The sequence below is a fragment of the Sebastes umbrosus genome, chromosome 17, assembly GCF_015220745.1.
Source record: "Sebastes umbrosus isolate fSebUmb1 chromosome 17, fSebUmb1.pri, whole genome shotgun sequence".
In the NCBI taxonomy this organism is placed as follows: Eukaryota; Metazoa; Chordata; class Actinopteri; order Perciformes; family Sebastidae; genus Sebastes; species Sebastes umbrosus.
The window spans coordinates 18,746,743-18,762,170 of NC_051285.1; the positions used below are offsets into that span (position 1 = coordinate 18,746,743).

Sequence of the window (15,428 nt, forward strand, 5' to 3'; positions counted from 1 at the left end):
CTGTCACTGAATCATATTGCTATCTCTCGAAAAATCTCAGCAAACCTACTGTAACACGGGGTGGCTTTAGGCATACTGTATACAAAATTAAAGAAAACATTCAGCTGCAACATTATTGACACACATAGTTACTGACCCTCTGCAGATGTGTATAACAGGCTTACAAAAGTTCTCTTTGTCAAATTTGGGCTAATGATGTGAGCTTCAAAGCAGTACTACTTTTTCCTAAAAGTCTGAAAATTGCCAACAACAGCTGTGCAACACTGAAGCTGTAGCTACATAACATTATGGTCTACTGATAGCAAACTTGGCACTGTATTGGATCTCTGCCTCTTCTATGATTAATTTATCCCCGAGTGATTTTTAAACAATGGGTCTCATGCAAGAACCACTCATACGAACAGATTTGTTCTTAAGTGGCTTGTACAAGTGATTTAGGAGAACTTGTCGCATTCACTAAATCTTCTCATATTTTGAATTTTCTCTTAGGTATGAATACAATTTACGAGTGGTCCAGACCAGTCGTAGTAGTAGTCGTACAATTAGTCTGCGGTTATCCAAACCTAAGTATTTCACTAATGGATTGAATATTTCATTACTCTGAAGCAATTTTGAGTTTGAAAATCCTATATAAATTTAGCTTCATAATAATTATGTTCACATTATCCGGTTTGAAGTGGCAATTCGAATAATATAATTCAAAATTTCTTCATATAGCCTAACGATATCATCATTAATTTAAATTGGCCATTGATGCTATTGTATAACACAATAATATCTATATGAACATCTCAAACTGCAAAACGATTTAAATTACACACTAATTAAAGGTTCCTTTGTCTCTGTATATACAGTAATAAGGTCAACAGGAAGTGTAACCAGGCACGTCATGGCTTATTATGCAAATTTACAATTCTCATGAACGTACGCTCATTTACGCAAAGGTAGTAGTCATCATGTTTATGCAGGTCATTTACAGTTATCCGAAGATGGAGCGTTTGCTGAATCTGATGTGGAACACTCGTGCGAGCCCATGATACAAAAAAAGTAAGAGTAAGGTAAGACAATAATATGAAAATGTTCTTGCACGAGGCCCATTGAATCTACAAAGGTGCTCTTCAGTGAAACCTGACTGTCATCGTTTATGTTTCGGGCATCTTAGATTTTCATTCAGGCTGCATGGAAAATGGCTCCACATTACCTTCATTTGGTCAGTTACGTATGTAAATAATAAAAAAATATATATATAACACCAACCAACAAAATGGAGCCAGTGCCCCTGTCTTGCAGATTTGTAATATTCTTTGACATGTATGACGTTGATTTTCCATCAAGTCACAATGCATTTTAAGCATCATTACGTGCACAGATGACTCACCCTCTGCACCAGCATGGTCTGGTCCCCATAGCCTCCAGCTTGCTCTCCCTCTCCCCCCTCGCCTTCATCTTCGTGAACCACCATGGTGTTGACTGAATCAGTGTCTGCGTCCCTGTGACTGAAACCAATAGGGAAATAGAAGTCAAGGAGGACATTAGACCCCAAGCTTGATAATGGAAAAGAGTGAAAAGAGAGTAAAGCAGTTTTACAGGAAGCACTGCATACTTTGTTTAAAGTAAATATGACAAATAAAAACAATCATTTGCTTCCTGAATTGTTAGTATTTGTAGGTGTTAGTTTTACCGATCTGTGGGGCTTTCTTCCTCCTCTGCTCCTTCGCCACTCTCGCTCTCCTCACTACTCTCGCTGCTCTCTGAAGAGGAGGAGTAATCATTGGCCTTAACTGGAGGCCTTGGCTGCTCCTCGGCACGCTCCTTGGCAAACAGGCCATGATCCTGCACACACATAAACTGCCATTTACTTTAAGAATGCATTCACAAATGTTTTAAACATAATCTCAGCTATCAGAGAAAGTAGCAAATAACACAACAGTAATATATGCAATATTAATGACAATCCAAACACAACTGAAGGGGAGGGCTCGTTGGGAGGATAGGCTCAGAAACAGTCCCAATGTAAGTCCAGACTCAAAACTCCCAATACTCTCAGAATTCAGAGCCTGCCACCTGGTGACATTTTGGGATGGTTTTGAGGCCTGTTTACAAGGTCTGTGTTGAGTGTAGGAAGTCCACATAGTAACAGAAAAAATTGCAAACACATTAAAAAGGCCTTTATGTAAAGAGTGGAATTCCATTCAAAGACGAAACATGAATTACCCAATAAATGAAAATAGTGTAGAGCATGCAAGTCATTCTATATGAACATGTACTACAGCCAAGATGCAATATCATGCATGAACACTGAACATACCAAGACACAATGATACTAACCTCCCCTATAGCTCTCTTGTAACTCTGCACAATTGAGGTAAAGTCAACAAACAGGGATTTGAGAAGAGGAGAACCATGAAGGGAAACAGCAATAGTATGAAGCATACAGTATAAAGTGTAAATTAAAGGGGAGGAGAAAACCTGGATGTAGTATACTATACAGTATGTCCGGTTACAGAATTGGTATGTTTGAGATCAAACTGAGCATATGTACAGCAAGTTAGTGCTTTTTATTTTATAATATTATGTGTTGCATGCACCCCTACACTAATGTTAAAATTAGTATTATTACTATGGGGTAGTGGAGAGACAGCCAATATAATGTCTGTTTGAAAGACCAACTTACAGCAGGGCGCCCGGGGCGGGAGGAGGTGCGTGACTCCCCTGGCTTATGGCGACTATCATGGGAGAGAATGGGTGAATCCATTTTGGAGGAACCTGCAAATAACAGTGTTGTAGAGTGTAGTTATAACTTTGAAAATTAGACTTACTGCAAAGACAGAAATAGCATTGGGGAGGCAGGGACTCACTGAGGATGCGATGCCTCTCTAGAGAGCCAGTCTGGGGCAGATTGGAAATGATGCTCATACTGTCACCCCTCTCCCAGCGATCATTGCGGCTTAGATCTGGATTGCTGCCATGAGGATACAAATCAGTTATCTGGAGTCTATCTACCACCATTTAGCAGGCACTAATTTAAGGAAATATCAGATGAATTATTTTGCTGTCCTCGGTACCTGGCTCGTACTGGATGCCTTATGCCAGAGGTCAGGTTGGTGTTGAGAGCTGTGGCAATAGACGCTGTCCTCTGGGGAATCTGAGGACAGAAACACCATAGTCTTACATTTACCAGAATTTTTATTTTTAAAAAACACAGTAGCTTAGAAAGTGACAAAAGATGTTTTTTTTGTTTTGAACCCTAATACCACCCTTAGAGGGCAAGTGTGTAACATTTCAGGGGATCTATTAGCAGAAATGGAATATAATAATCATAACTATGTTTTCATTAGTGTATAATCACCTGAAACTAAGAATCTCTGTGTTTTCGTTAGCTTAGAAGCCCTTCATATCTACATAGGGGGCAGGTCCTCTTCACAGAGTCCCCCATGTTGCTAGGTCGTGTTCAGAAGGTAACCCGCAAATTGCAAAAACTCTCGCGAGATTCGCTGCCCGACGACCTATTTGAACCTTAACCATTTGAGGTCAATGCTGAACCTTAACCATCTCACAAAAGTTTCGCAATTTGCATGTTACCATCTAGAAAACTATGTTTCTATAGTAGCCCAGAACGGACAAACCAAACACTGGCTGTAGAAAGAGCCTTTTGTGTTTTTACGTTACCTGAAGGCCCCCATAGTTCTCCGACACGCTTGTGAAACTGCAGTAACGTGAGCCGCAGAGTGCAAAACCGTGGTAGCGCCAGCAACAGTAATTTCCTAAAAGATTGGCCTGTCGTCAGGTAGACCAAGTGAAAATTTTAATCGCATAAACCACCTTTAAGAAAGGTATTCACATAAATCTGATCTTCAACTGGGTAAGAGTTTTCACTTGATGTAAGAAGGGTGGGATTTTAACCACCACCAAATGCAGGTCAGAAACTGTTCCATCAGATCCATCAGCTATTGTGTGAAGTAAACAGAGATTGTATTTTTTAAAACGGGGACCTTTCAAAGTCAGTTTACTAACTGTAGTTCAGCTAACATAATATTTGTATGTAGATATGGGAGTCTTGTTAAAAAGAAATGCAAACTGGGGTTATGTTTTGGGTTTGTACACCTACTGCCGAGTCGAAACCAGCCACTACATCTCACCTTGGGTGGGAGTTCCACATCTGGCAGGCGGATCCAGGGGCCGCGATCCTCTCCCATTTGGTGCGCCTGCGGTGCCGGGATTTCAGAAGTGGGGTCTGAGTTTTGACGCACCAGCTCTCTGGAGTGCATGGGGCGGGGCGTGGGGGTAAGGGAGGGATCCTGGGTGGGGAATGCGGACATGGTCTTAGTGGGCTGGTCGCAGAGGGACTGGGAGCGGGGGACAGGGGCAGCATAAGGCTTCAGAGGAACCAAGTGAGCCATCTGGAACTGCAGAGGACAGGAGGAGCAACAGCACACCAGGAGGGAGGAGCAGCATAGCGGAAGGAAGAGCGCATAACACAATCGGAGGAGCAGGCCGAGGTGGAGAAGAATGCAAGGTTGTGTTCACAGATGTGTGGAGAGGAAAAGGAGGGAAAAGAAGAAAAAGAAGGCTTAAATAACGTAGCATAGACAATGAAGGGTAAAGCTAAAGAATTAGGGGCAGAAAGGCATAAGCAGTTGTAACTTGTGTTGTTCTTCTAGGACGTTTCAGGGGCCGTACACATGCCACGTTTTTTGCGCCCTCAAATCCATTGTTGTCAGTAGACCCGCGGCAGGCGACTCAAACGGGGGAGCAACGCTGCCGTGACATGCAAGCATTCCCAAGTGCCTATATTTCAGGGCGCAATGGCTGCACCCCAAGATGAACACAGTTACATTTTTGGAACGCTGCAACCCGCACCGCATGTCATTCACAGCTGGCAGATATCTTCTCTTTCTTCCGTTTGTTTTGACTTTGTTTAGTTTAGTCAGTGCGGCTTTTACTGCTAAATTATCGCACCTTCATTATGTCATTGCAGCGCGCAAGTTTTGGTTGCTTTGTAACGGCAGGCGCAACCTCCAAAGCACCTTGGATAAAAGGATGAAAGCGGCACGGCTGGCGTTTTCCACGCGTTGAGACGTGGCATGTGTACGGCCCCTTCATCAAGTGAATTTTACACCCACCTTTCCCTGCCCCCCTTGGGGTTCAACAGGCCTCTGCATTGGTGGGGTCTGAGCTGACTGGGCCACTCCTGATTGGCTGATTGAGTCAGAGCGCGACTGGATGGCAGTGTCAGAGACAGTGGTGCAGATTTTGGGTGAGCCCTGTCTGTTGAGCTTACTTCGCTCCTCCACCTGCAATAAGGGTGACAGTGAAAGAAAGTTGTACATTCTAGGCCAGTGTGCAGTAGATTGACTGTGGTGTGTAATGCTTCAAATGAAGGTAACATTGCTACCTCACGGGCCCAAGTAGGCTTGTTGTTGGGCTCCAGGTTTTTGTTATAGTGATAGAGCTGGGGCTTCTTTTCCTGCTGCTGTTGTTGCAGAGACACCAGGTAGGCATGCTCCTGCTGCAGCTGCCTCTGCAGGCGCTCTGACTGACGCTGTTCCTCCAGCTGCTTGCGCTTATACTCCTGAGCAAAATAATTAAAAAAAAAAGCCCAATGCATTCAAGCCATTGTTTGCCTCAGACTGGACACAACAGAAAGGTCAGGCAGGTCATAAATGAACCAACGCATCTGCAAACAGGCTTGAATATTTAGCTGATCACCACTGATTTCATCCACTGAGACGATACATATTTTGGGCAGACTTAAAGTGTGTACTCCTATTTTTAGTACAGCAGTCAATTACCAACCCACAACAAAAAGAATATTGATCGTGTCTTTAGCGAAACATATTTGTGCTGTATATTAAAAAATTGAGTCAGTTGACTTTTTGTTTTTTCATTGAGAATTGTAGACACATGTCTCCTAGGCTTTTGAGTAACGCCACATTCACAGAGAAACAAGAAATAACAGAAGAATCTCAAGAGTTTCAACCATGACTCACTCAAATGTAAACTCAAATTCACATTACTTCTTCTCTTAACAGCAGAGATTAGATTTCCATTCCCAATCAGGAAATGTCTCACATAAGGTTACATTTGATAAACAATCTTAGGTACACAGAATCAAAATTAACTTTCCAATAAAGTTAAATGCTTGTTTGTTCATTTGTTCCTTCTTAACGGCTTCTTAAATTACAAATCACTATGGGCCTCAAAGCAAAGCAGTAGCTCTACAACTCAATCTGCATTATGATGCTCACATATGGCCCTCATGTTCTGGGGAGTGAGTGAAAGCATGAGACTGTGGATACAAACAAACAAAAATCCTTCCGAGAAACCACTGTGGTGTCCCTCCACAGTGAGAAAACCCAGTCTGGCTCCTGGTGAGAATGCCTCACCCAGGTGTTTCCCTGTGTGGGAGTGGACTTTAGAGTAGACCGAGGACACGATGGAGGGATTAAAGTATATCTCTCAGAGGGACCTTGTTTAAGCTCCTGTGTTAAAGGACATCTCGGCTGATCTTCCTACCCTGCTGCCACCCTGACACAGATATGCAGTGACTGTACAACATGGATATATTGCAGATATTTATATATAAAATCCTCCACACCTCCAAAACAGTTTTGATTCTCATTTTGTTGAGGCCAGGCCAATAATTATATACATTTATATCGTAGATTATAGAATGCTGATATTCCTTCCTGAAGGATAATATGGAGGACAGCTCAATAAAGCATAAGACGAGACCTAATTCTCTGTTGTGAACATCTAATGGTAGCCTAATTTTCTTGAAAGGTACTTACTCCTTAATAAAAATTAGCTCCGAATATACATTTAGAACAACTTTTATCAAACAATGAATTGTGTCTGATTTCAAAGTTCCTGCAGTAGTCCACAAATTTCATGGTAATTAGGTGATAATTAGCAAGTAACCTATTTAAAATTTCTTTGGAATTACTACCAAATTACCCCAATATTAACCTCAATTTATTGAAAATTACTTTATTATAAAAATTATTTAATAATTACATTCCCATTCGCTATTTCTCAAAAAGCAGTAATAAATAGCTGGTAATTTATTCAAAACATTTCCAGGAAAAGAATACAAAGTTAATTGATATGCTTTATTTCCATGTCTGCTGATAAATAGATAATAATTAGCAAATAACTTATTTGAAATTTCTTAAAAAACTCCCTGAATCATTACATCAGCTACCAGGTTACATTTGTGTAGACAATAAGTCACACAATGGTGAGATTTGTGCCTGATCAGAATTGTCTTCTATTAGTTTTGGTTTTCCACCTCAAATGAAATGCAGTGCACAGCCTAAGGGTCCTATTTTAACGATTATATGCTATTTTAGCATATGATAATTAAATAATGTTTAGAATAAAATAATTTTCGATACATTTTGAGGTAATATTGGGGTAATTTGGCAGTAAATTTCAATAGGTTACTTGCTAATCATCACCTAATCACCATGAAATTTGAGACCTGTAAAATGAGGTGCTACCAGCAGTTCCTCTATATACGTGCCTTTTGTTTGATTTCATTAGATTTTTTGAGGTGATTTAGTTCGATTTGATTCACATTTCGCCAATTACTATCTTCAATACTTCTAATGAAAGGCACTACTAGAAGACCATTACTGTGAAGCAGCTGCAGGAAATGTTAAGTTTGCATTATAACAGTTGATTAAAATAACAGGAGAGGAATGGAGTTCATTACAGACTTTTGTAATTACTTTTTTTTGGGGCAGTGTATGTCTACAACTACGGCCACTACGCCAAAATTTCCACACAGCACTGTGCTGCCCTTGAGCATGACACTGAATCCTAAAAACTACTTCAGGGCCACTCTCCTGCGCTATATCAAGATATGCATATACACAGGAATGTGTATGTGAAACCTAGGAGGGATATGTGGAAAACTCTATTGCTTCAAGCATACAGTAGTGAGGATTAGGTTTTTTCCCCCTAAAAAAAAAAAAAACAGGAACAAAGAGTTCAATCAAAATGACAGCAACTCCTAATGTGACAATTCTTCCCTTACATTGTAAGCAAGATAACTGACACTAATAAACTGAAATCTGCCCAAAACAGCCCTCAAAATCTAGGTCAGCGCGTGCCTTTTCAAGACATGCAGTATTGTGGGAGCTACACACATACTCTGCAACATATACTGTAGCATATCTACATCAAGATGCTGCACATCTAGAACATGAAACATATTTATTTTGTTACATATAGAGCTAGTAGAAACTGATTGTAAAAGTATTCAGCTGCTTTTTAACTCCACCTAAAAGCTTCCACCCCAAACACAAGCACACTGCAGTGTTTGTTTTGACAAAACACTGCAACACTGTTTTTCCTTATCCGAATCGAGGGTCTGAGGATAGAGGGTGGCGTGCGCTGTACAGATTAGCCCCCTGAGGCAATTTTGTCATTTGTGATATTGGGCTCTACCAATAAAATTGACAAAAACAACAGATACAAGCCATATTATTGAGGACACACTCAATGTTTTTCAGTGCTGATCAATAAATCTCCTTTACTGATGAGGCATTGTAACCGAGGGGACATGGAAACCTCTGCAGTCAAAACAAGACATGATAGAGGAGTAGTGAGGACTAGTTACCATAAGCAGTGCTTGCTCCTGAAGCAACTGCTGCTGAAGGATTTCTAACTGCCGCTGCTCTTCTTCTAACTTATGTCTGATAAACTCCTGAGGAGAGGTAAGGAGGCAGGAATGACAGGCATTAAGGTGGGAAAAGAGAAATGAATGTGTAGAAGATAGAGGCACATAACAGATATGTAACGTCATTCCAGTAAACAACAGACACCGTGTGTTGTACTGATAAAAATCAACAATATTAACACTGAATTTTAGTGGCAAAACATGCACCGTCCCCATTTAGAAGTTGTTAAGAGACAAATAAATGTTACCATTAAAACATCACTGTTGAGCACTATAGAGATTGTGATAAATTACTAGATTGAGGATAATTAGAATATTTAGCAGTATATTGTGATTGTTGTAAGGTAACATACTAACATAAAATGAGTATTTGGCACCACAGGGTGATGATGCTATGATGCCAGACTCCTGTGTTACTGAGGGTAGACTGGAAACGGAGCACAAGAGATGCAGAGAGCTCACCCACAGAAAACTCATCTCTGAATAAATACACTAATTTAGACCCTTGCTGCTATGGCAACCTACTCGTGGAATTTCACCACCAGAGCAACTTGCACAGTGTTGCCGGTGGACACGCCCACACTTGACACTGATTGGCTGATTGCAGCCCCACGCCTCCTGCGGTTGGTTACCTGCTCCCTCTCAGCCAACCTTCTGTCTTCCTCCCTTCTCATATCGTCAAGTCTCCGATGGGGACCCTTTTCTTGCTGCCTCACCATCTCTCGCTCTTTCCTCTGTTGCTGGGAGAGAAGGGTGACAAGAAAAAGAGAAATGAGCATAGAGGCTATGTTCACACAGGGGGATTTATAATGGATAGCCTGCTTATGAGCAAACCCCCCCCCCTTTGTTTTTTTGAGCAAAGAGCTGTAAAAAAGAAATAAAGGGAGCGGGAATGCAGGGCAGAGAAGAGAGGCTGTGAGACACACACACACACACGCACACCTATTGCATCCTAAACATTATCAGAGTATGCTGCTTTGATTCAAACTGACCACAGTTATGCACTTTTGGCAGGGAGCAGTCTTTATCTGCTTTCTTTTAAAGGGACATTGAAACAACAAGGTTTGTTCTTTGTGGTGAAATGACACAAAGCACACGAAGCTCTTGTCCACTCAATTGTTGTTGGCACTTGGAGCCAGAGAAGATAGAGTAGGAGTAGGTGGTGTATTAGGGGAGTTCAAGCTTACTGCAGTAAAATACTTTACCAATACTGCACAATCATTCTAATAACAATAGCAATATCAGTGTAATAATGTGCCTCATTTAAATCCCACATAACTCCTCAAACATTTCACAGCTGCTGACACTTTGTCAGCCCACCAATGAGCTGAGTTACATAGGTATGTCTTTCAAAATCTTCAGCAATGTACAAAACCTTCACTTAAATAATGTCTAAAAGCAAGTCTTAAAGTGTTACCTCAACCATAAGAATTAAATCACAGCATAAACACACTTAATTTTGTCGTCCTTCACTTCTGCATCAGTATTTGCTCACAAGTCCTATATGTTGGTCAATAATAAATTACAACCCAACACAAAAATCACAGAACTTTCTAAAGTGTTGTTTGATGCATACAGTATGTAACATGATGCATAAAATGACCATGATGATCTGACTCAAACATTCAATCAATAAACTAATTGCTAATAAGGGCTAATGGCTACAGAATGTCAGGTAGAGCTTTCCACAAGGCTTTTTCCAGACAATTTGTCACGACGGCTAGGGATGTGCGTGATCAGATTAAACGGGTTATGCTTTGTTATGCTAGACTGCCCCATTAATACAGGTGCGCGTGGGAGAGTAAACCGGATTTTAACCGCAGTGAAAGAGTAATTTTTTATAGGTTAAACTCCAACAAATATGGACTGAAGCATAATATTTATTAGCAGTTAGGATATCAGATAAAACTGCAAAGCAAGTTCAGTTGCCTTCTGGGCAGATAAGATGACATGATGACACATTAAGGGAATGTGAAATATATAAAATTACAAGCGTAAATCAAGACTTGTCAACTGCTAAAATATCCAACCAATACTTGTACTGTGCAAGCATGTTATCACCAAAGTCAGATAATTTGTATTATTCCATACAGTGGTGTGCAAACATATTTAAAAAACCAACATTTAGATTAAAATATTGGTTTGGATAGAAACTTTGTGGGTTTTATTTCACTAGTGATCCAGATCTGGGATGGCCAACATGTTTCTGCATGTACTTTTCAACGGTGAACGTTGTGCAATTTTACACAAGTTAGACGTTATTTCCTGCATGGATTGAGTGGCACAGGAAATTACGTATTGCACATTTTTCATCACAATGTGGCGCTAGGGAACACGCGCTACACATGCATTATGTTGCTCATTATCAAGTTTAGACCAAACAATGTAAATTTCATGTGAATCGGATGATGTTTGTCACATAACATAAAATCTGAAAATCACGCAAAATCCAAAATGGCCAACTTCCTGTTGGTTTTAGAGCATGGCCCCAAGATACTTTTTTTAAGTCTATATGTGATACATGTGCCTAACAAATTTCGTACATCTAGGTGAAATCATGGCGAATGATGTGTCGCCACGGCAACGGCATTTCATGAAAACTCAAAATCTTCACCGTCTGTTATCATGAAGTTCTTAGCATTTTCTAGACCAAATTTGAAGTGGATCTGGTTAACCTGCTAAGAGTAGTACACCAAAATATAGCGACTGTAACTTCCTGTTGCCACTAAGTGGCGCTATGAGTGTGATTCAAAGTTGGCTTGGAGATGTCTTCAGGCCTGGACGCTCATCAAACGTTAGAAATTTGGAAAAGATCTGACCATCTGGAGTCGAGTTACAACAGTTTCTTTTGTAATGGCAAGTCATCAAAATTCAATAAAAATGGAAGCTTTGAAGAACTTTTCATCACAAAGGTCTTAAGACTGTACTGACCAAATTTGAAGTTGATCGGGTTAAAAAACTAAAATAACACATATAACTCAAAATGGCCGACTCCCTGTTGGGTTTACAGTATACCTCCAAGAGGCTTTTTTGTACATCTCAACATGTTACATATACCGGCAAAATTTCATACTTCTAGGTGAAACCACAATGAGGGGCTCAATTTTAGCAATTTTGTAGGGGGCGCTATCAAGCCATTTTGTCACATCCGAGCAAGACACCCGGATAATATCAAATTTTTCACCAATCCTGATACATGTGCAAAATGTGTTCATTTTCTGAGCATCTTAGCCCCTCAAAAAAGCAATTCATTTGCGTAAATAATAATAATAAACGGACCAATTACAATAGGGCCTTCACCGACCTTCGGTCAGTGCTCGGGCCCTAATAAAAGGGCAAATAAAAGGGCAACAGCAAGTAGTTAGGTGGATAGAGGACAAAGAAGAGAGCAGACACATTACAGAAAAGGAAGCTCATATTTTCGTTGCTTGGTACAGTTTTGCTTTGAATTAAAAATGTTCTGCCTGTTGCATAATGTATTAGTATCATGAGCCTCTGGTAAAATGTGCAGGATTACAATGAATTACAAAATCAAGGTCAATGATGGAAATGAGGTCAGGCACCATTTTTCTATCCCAGACAAAATCTGATGTTTTTGTATTTTACAAATGTATTAGAATGAATCAAAACCAGCTCCAGACAGGAAAAAAGACAGACCATGATGATAAGCTGAAACTCAATTGTGAAAATCTGTGGTTGGTAACTGACTTTATTATGAACGTGAGCATCTAAACTACAGACACCCAATGAATGCATTTTCATTCTCTGAAGTAGGGAGATGATTTATGCACAGGTCGTACTTCACTTCAAACAGATAAATTGCTAATACTCAATCTAAATAACAACTATGTCCCTAAACCCACCTACTTTTTGTAAATTGAATATCAATCTCACTCTATATAGTTAGGAAACGTTCCAATCCTTCTTTCCAGTGATGTGCTTTTCATCACCAGTGAGTTTATTCAGCATTTTATTTCGCAGGTACCAGACCTCAAATCTCAGCATTGGATGCAGTATTGCAATAACCTTGGACAATACTGGAATGTTAAGTGTTGTGTCAAAAACTTTGCAGTAACCAGACAGAACATTACGATAAAGGCAAGAAAAATATCTGAATTTTCCTCAAAATTTTGGGAAATACACTTATTTGCTTTCTTGCCAAGGTTTTATGAAAAGATTGATACGAGTCTCATGTCTGAGAGTAGTAGCATTCTTCTCACCCAACTCTCAAGATAAGAGACATATTTCTAATGATGTCGAACTATTACGTTAAAAGGTAGAAATTCCCTGGTTGATTATTACCTCTTCAAGTCGGCGACGCTGTTCCTTCTGCTCTTCAATGCGTTTCTGTCGGTCGTGCAACAGTTGCCTCTTGTGGTCCTCGGGGTCCCGACGCTGAGCAGCCAGCTGGGCCTGCTGCCTCTTGTGAGCCTCCGAGCGCTCTTTGTTCTCCACCTGCAGACGCTGGAAGTCCCGCCTCAGGGTAGACTCACCGGGCACATTGAGGATTGAACTGATGATCAAAATTGAAGATATGTGTTTGGGGACAATCATTCGCACAGAGAACACAAGTCAAGGTTTCAGACGACTTAGACAGAGAATTGCATTTACCTTGACTCTCGGTCATCTCCACGATTTTCATCCTCTTCATCACTACCACTGTACTCATACTCTGTTTCTTCTATAAGAAAAATGAGCATAAACAGAAGTGAATATTACACTTAGCATAGTAACCTATAGTATACTTCAGTTGATCATGGTCCAGGAAGAGACAATGTACCTAGGTTACACCCATTTAGGCTCTTTCCATCTCATTTGCTTACCTTTCTCTCCCCTTTTCTTGCGCGTTACGGTCAATGTGGTCTTTGAGCTGAATTCGGACCTGGCGCTCAGTGGGCTGGTCCCTGATGAAGGAGTGCTTGAGAAGCTGCTCTGTGGATGGTCGACTGGTGTATGTCTTCACGAGACAGCCCTCTATAAAGTCAATGAATTTCTTGGACCTGGGAGGAAGGGGGAGGTTAGAGGACGATAAACTAGTGAAGGAGAGTGGGAGGGTGGGGAGGCATGGAATAGTTGGCAGCTGGGCTGTTATTGCCCAGAAGAGAGATTCAAGTGGGACATGGTCTGTCTTAAGCCCCTTTAACATGTCCAGCATTTTCTGGGGAGGAATCGTGTGTGTGACTTTTTTAGGAATCTCCCTTTCTTTTCAGTACATTACCAATCTGAGACACCACTTTATCCGCAACTAAAATGTGAGCACAACCTGATCACTGCAAAATACAATAACCGTACAATGTACGATGTCAATAATGTTCAAATACAGTAACCAAGAGTTCCATCTCTCACTTATGTTTTTGTATTTGCATAATTGTTCATCTGGGTCACACAATACTGACTGGCAGCTTCTTTATGATTTGGAATTATAAAAACATTGTGAAACAAACATTGCATTGTGAATGCAGTAGGACTATAAACTCTACTAAGTGTGTCCCTTAACGAGCAGCAGGAAGAGTAATAGCAGCAAAAAAACAGGGTAGGAGGAATATGGCAAATTAGTTCAAATGCCTTCAGCTTCTCATCTTGCTCACAATCATATTTGTTTCAATATTGGAACAAAGTACATGACCTCTCACACTTTGAAATCTGAGTGAGGGACAGCTACCCCAAATGTCTTTCCTAATAGAGGGACAAATGCACCCAAAGTAACCTGAAGCACAACAACTTCTTTGAGAAATCACAGATTTTCCTGTAATTTTGCATCACTTCTTGCCGTTCTCATTAAGTGTGTTTATAATCCCTTAAAAGGATAGTTTGGCTTTACCTCGCGGTCAGACAGCCCTTTCCAACGGGGAACTGAAGCCGTTATCTATGCTCTCTTCAAAGCCACCAGACTCCTTTGACAAAAACAGCAATTTTACCTCACAGAACACGGGAGTTGCTGGTCTACCACAGCCTCGATCGGTTAGTTTGTTTGTGTTATTGTGTGACTTTGGTATTTTAAAGGGTTAGTTCGGATTCACCAAAGTCACACAATAACACAAACTAACCGATCGAGGCTGTGGTAGACCAGCAACTCCCGTGTTCTGCGAGGTAAAATATAGATTTTTTTTAGGTGGGCCTTTTTTTCGGTGGCTAAAATATGGGGGCTGCCGACCATCATCTACAGTAGGTAATACACTGAATATGGATAAGTACCTCATACAACCCCACTTCAAAACACCCAAACTATCCCTTTAACCCAGTTATTGTTGCTCTGCAGCAACCTGCTTTCTCAAACATCAAGTAAACAGAGCAACCACGTTACTGCAGTGCATATAAATGTGCTCTCCTGCCATGACCCGATTTTGTCATACTTTGGTTGATCACCTTTACTCTTCAATTTGCCTTTGGAGCTTAGGTTTTAAGGCCTTTCTGGACATTTGACATCATATAAAGGGATCCTGCTAAGTGTCTTGGATATGATATATGTAAATAACACAGCAGGACGGTTGATAACTCACCATTTTTTGGATTTAAGTTTTGGAGGAGGATTCCTGGGAATCAGGAAGAGCGCTCTCATCGGGTGCATGTCACACAAGGCTGCAGAAATAAAGGAGATGGTGAGAGTTGTTAGGTATTATTAAATCCCTCTACCCATGCTGAAACCTACGTTAAAAAGAAGGAAAAGGGAACATCAGAATAAATGTTATGTTAGACATCATATACAGTACTTCCACACCTGGTAGTTTGTAAATAGTACAAT

The 15,428-nt window shown here is 40.6% G+C and overlaps 1 protein-coding gene across 1 annotated transcript in view; it reads right to left on the reverse strand.

The window, feature by feature from the left end:
• mink1 (misshapen-like kinase 1) overlaps positions 1 to 15,428 on the reverse strand; it is a 39,664-nt gene that overhangs the window by 12,104 nt on the left and 12,132 nt on the right. The window contains 16 exon segments of the mRNA XM_037749259.1: positions 1,379 to 1,496; positions 1,682 to 1,833; positions 2,329 to 2,352; positions 2,675 to 2,766; positions 2,859 to 2,962; positions 3,066 to 3,145; positions 4,140 to 4,406; positions 5,124 to 5,294; positions 5,396 to 5,572; positions 8,627 to 8,713; positions 9,319 to 9,426; positions 12,989 to 13,199; positions 13,298 to 13,367; positions 13,510 to 13,534; positions 13,536 to 13,686; positions 15,187 to 15,265. Of these exon segments, the coding sequence (XP_037605187.1) occupies positions 1,379 to 1,496; positions 1,682 to 1,833; positions 2,329 to 2,352; positions 2,675 to 2,766; positions 2,859 to 2,962; positions 3,066 to 3,145; positions 4,140 to 4,406; positions 5,124 to 5,294; positions 5,396 to 5,572; positions 8,627 to 8,713; positions 9,319 to 9,426; positions 12,989 to 13,199; positions 13,298 to 13,367; positions 13,510 to 13,534; positions 13,536 to 13,686; positions 15,187 to 15,265 (1,916 nt within the window).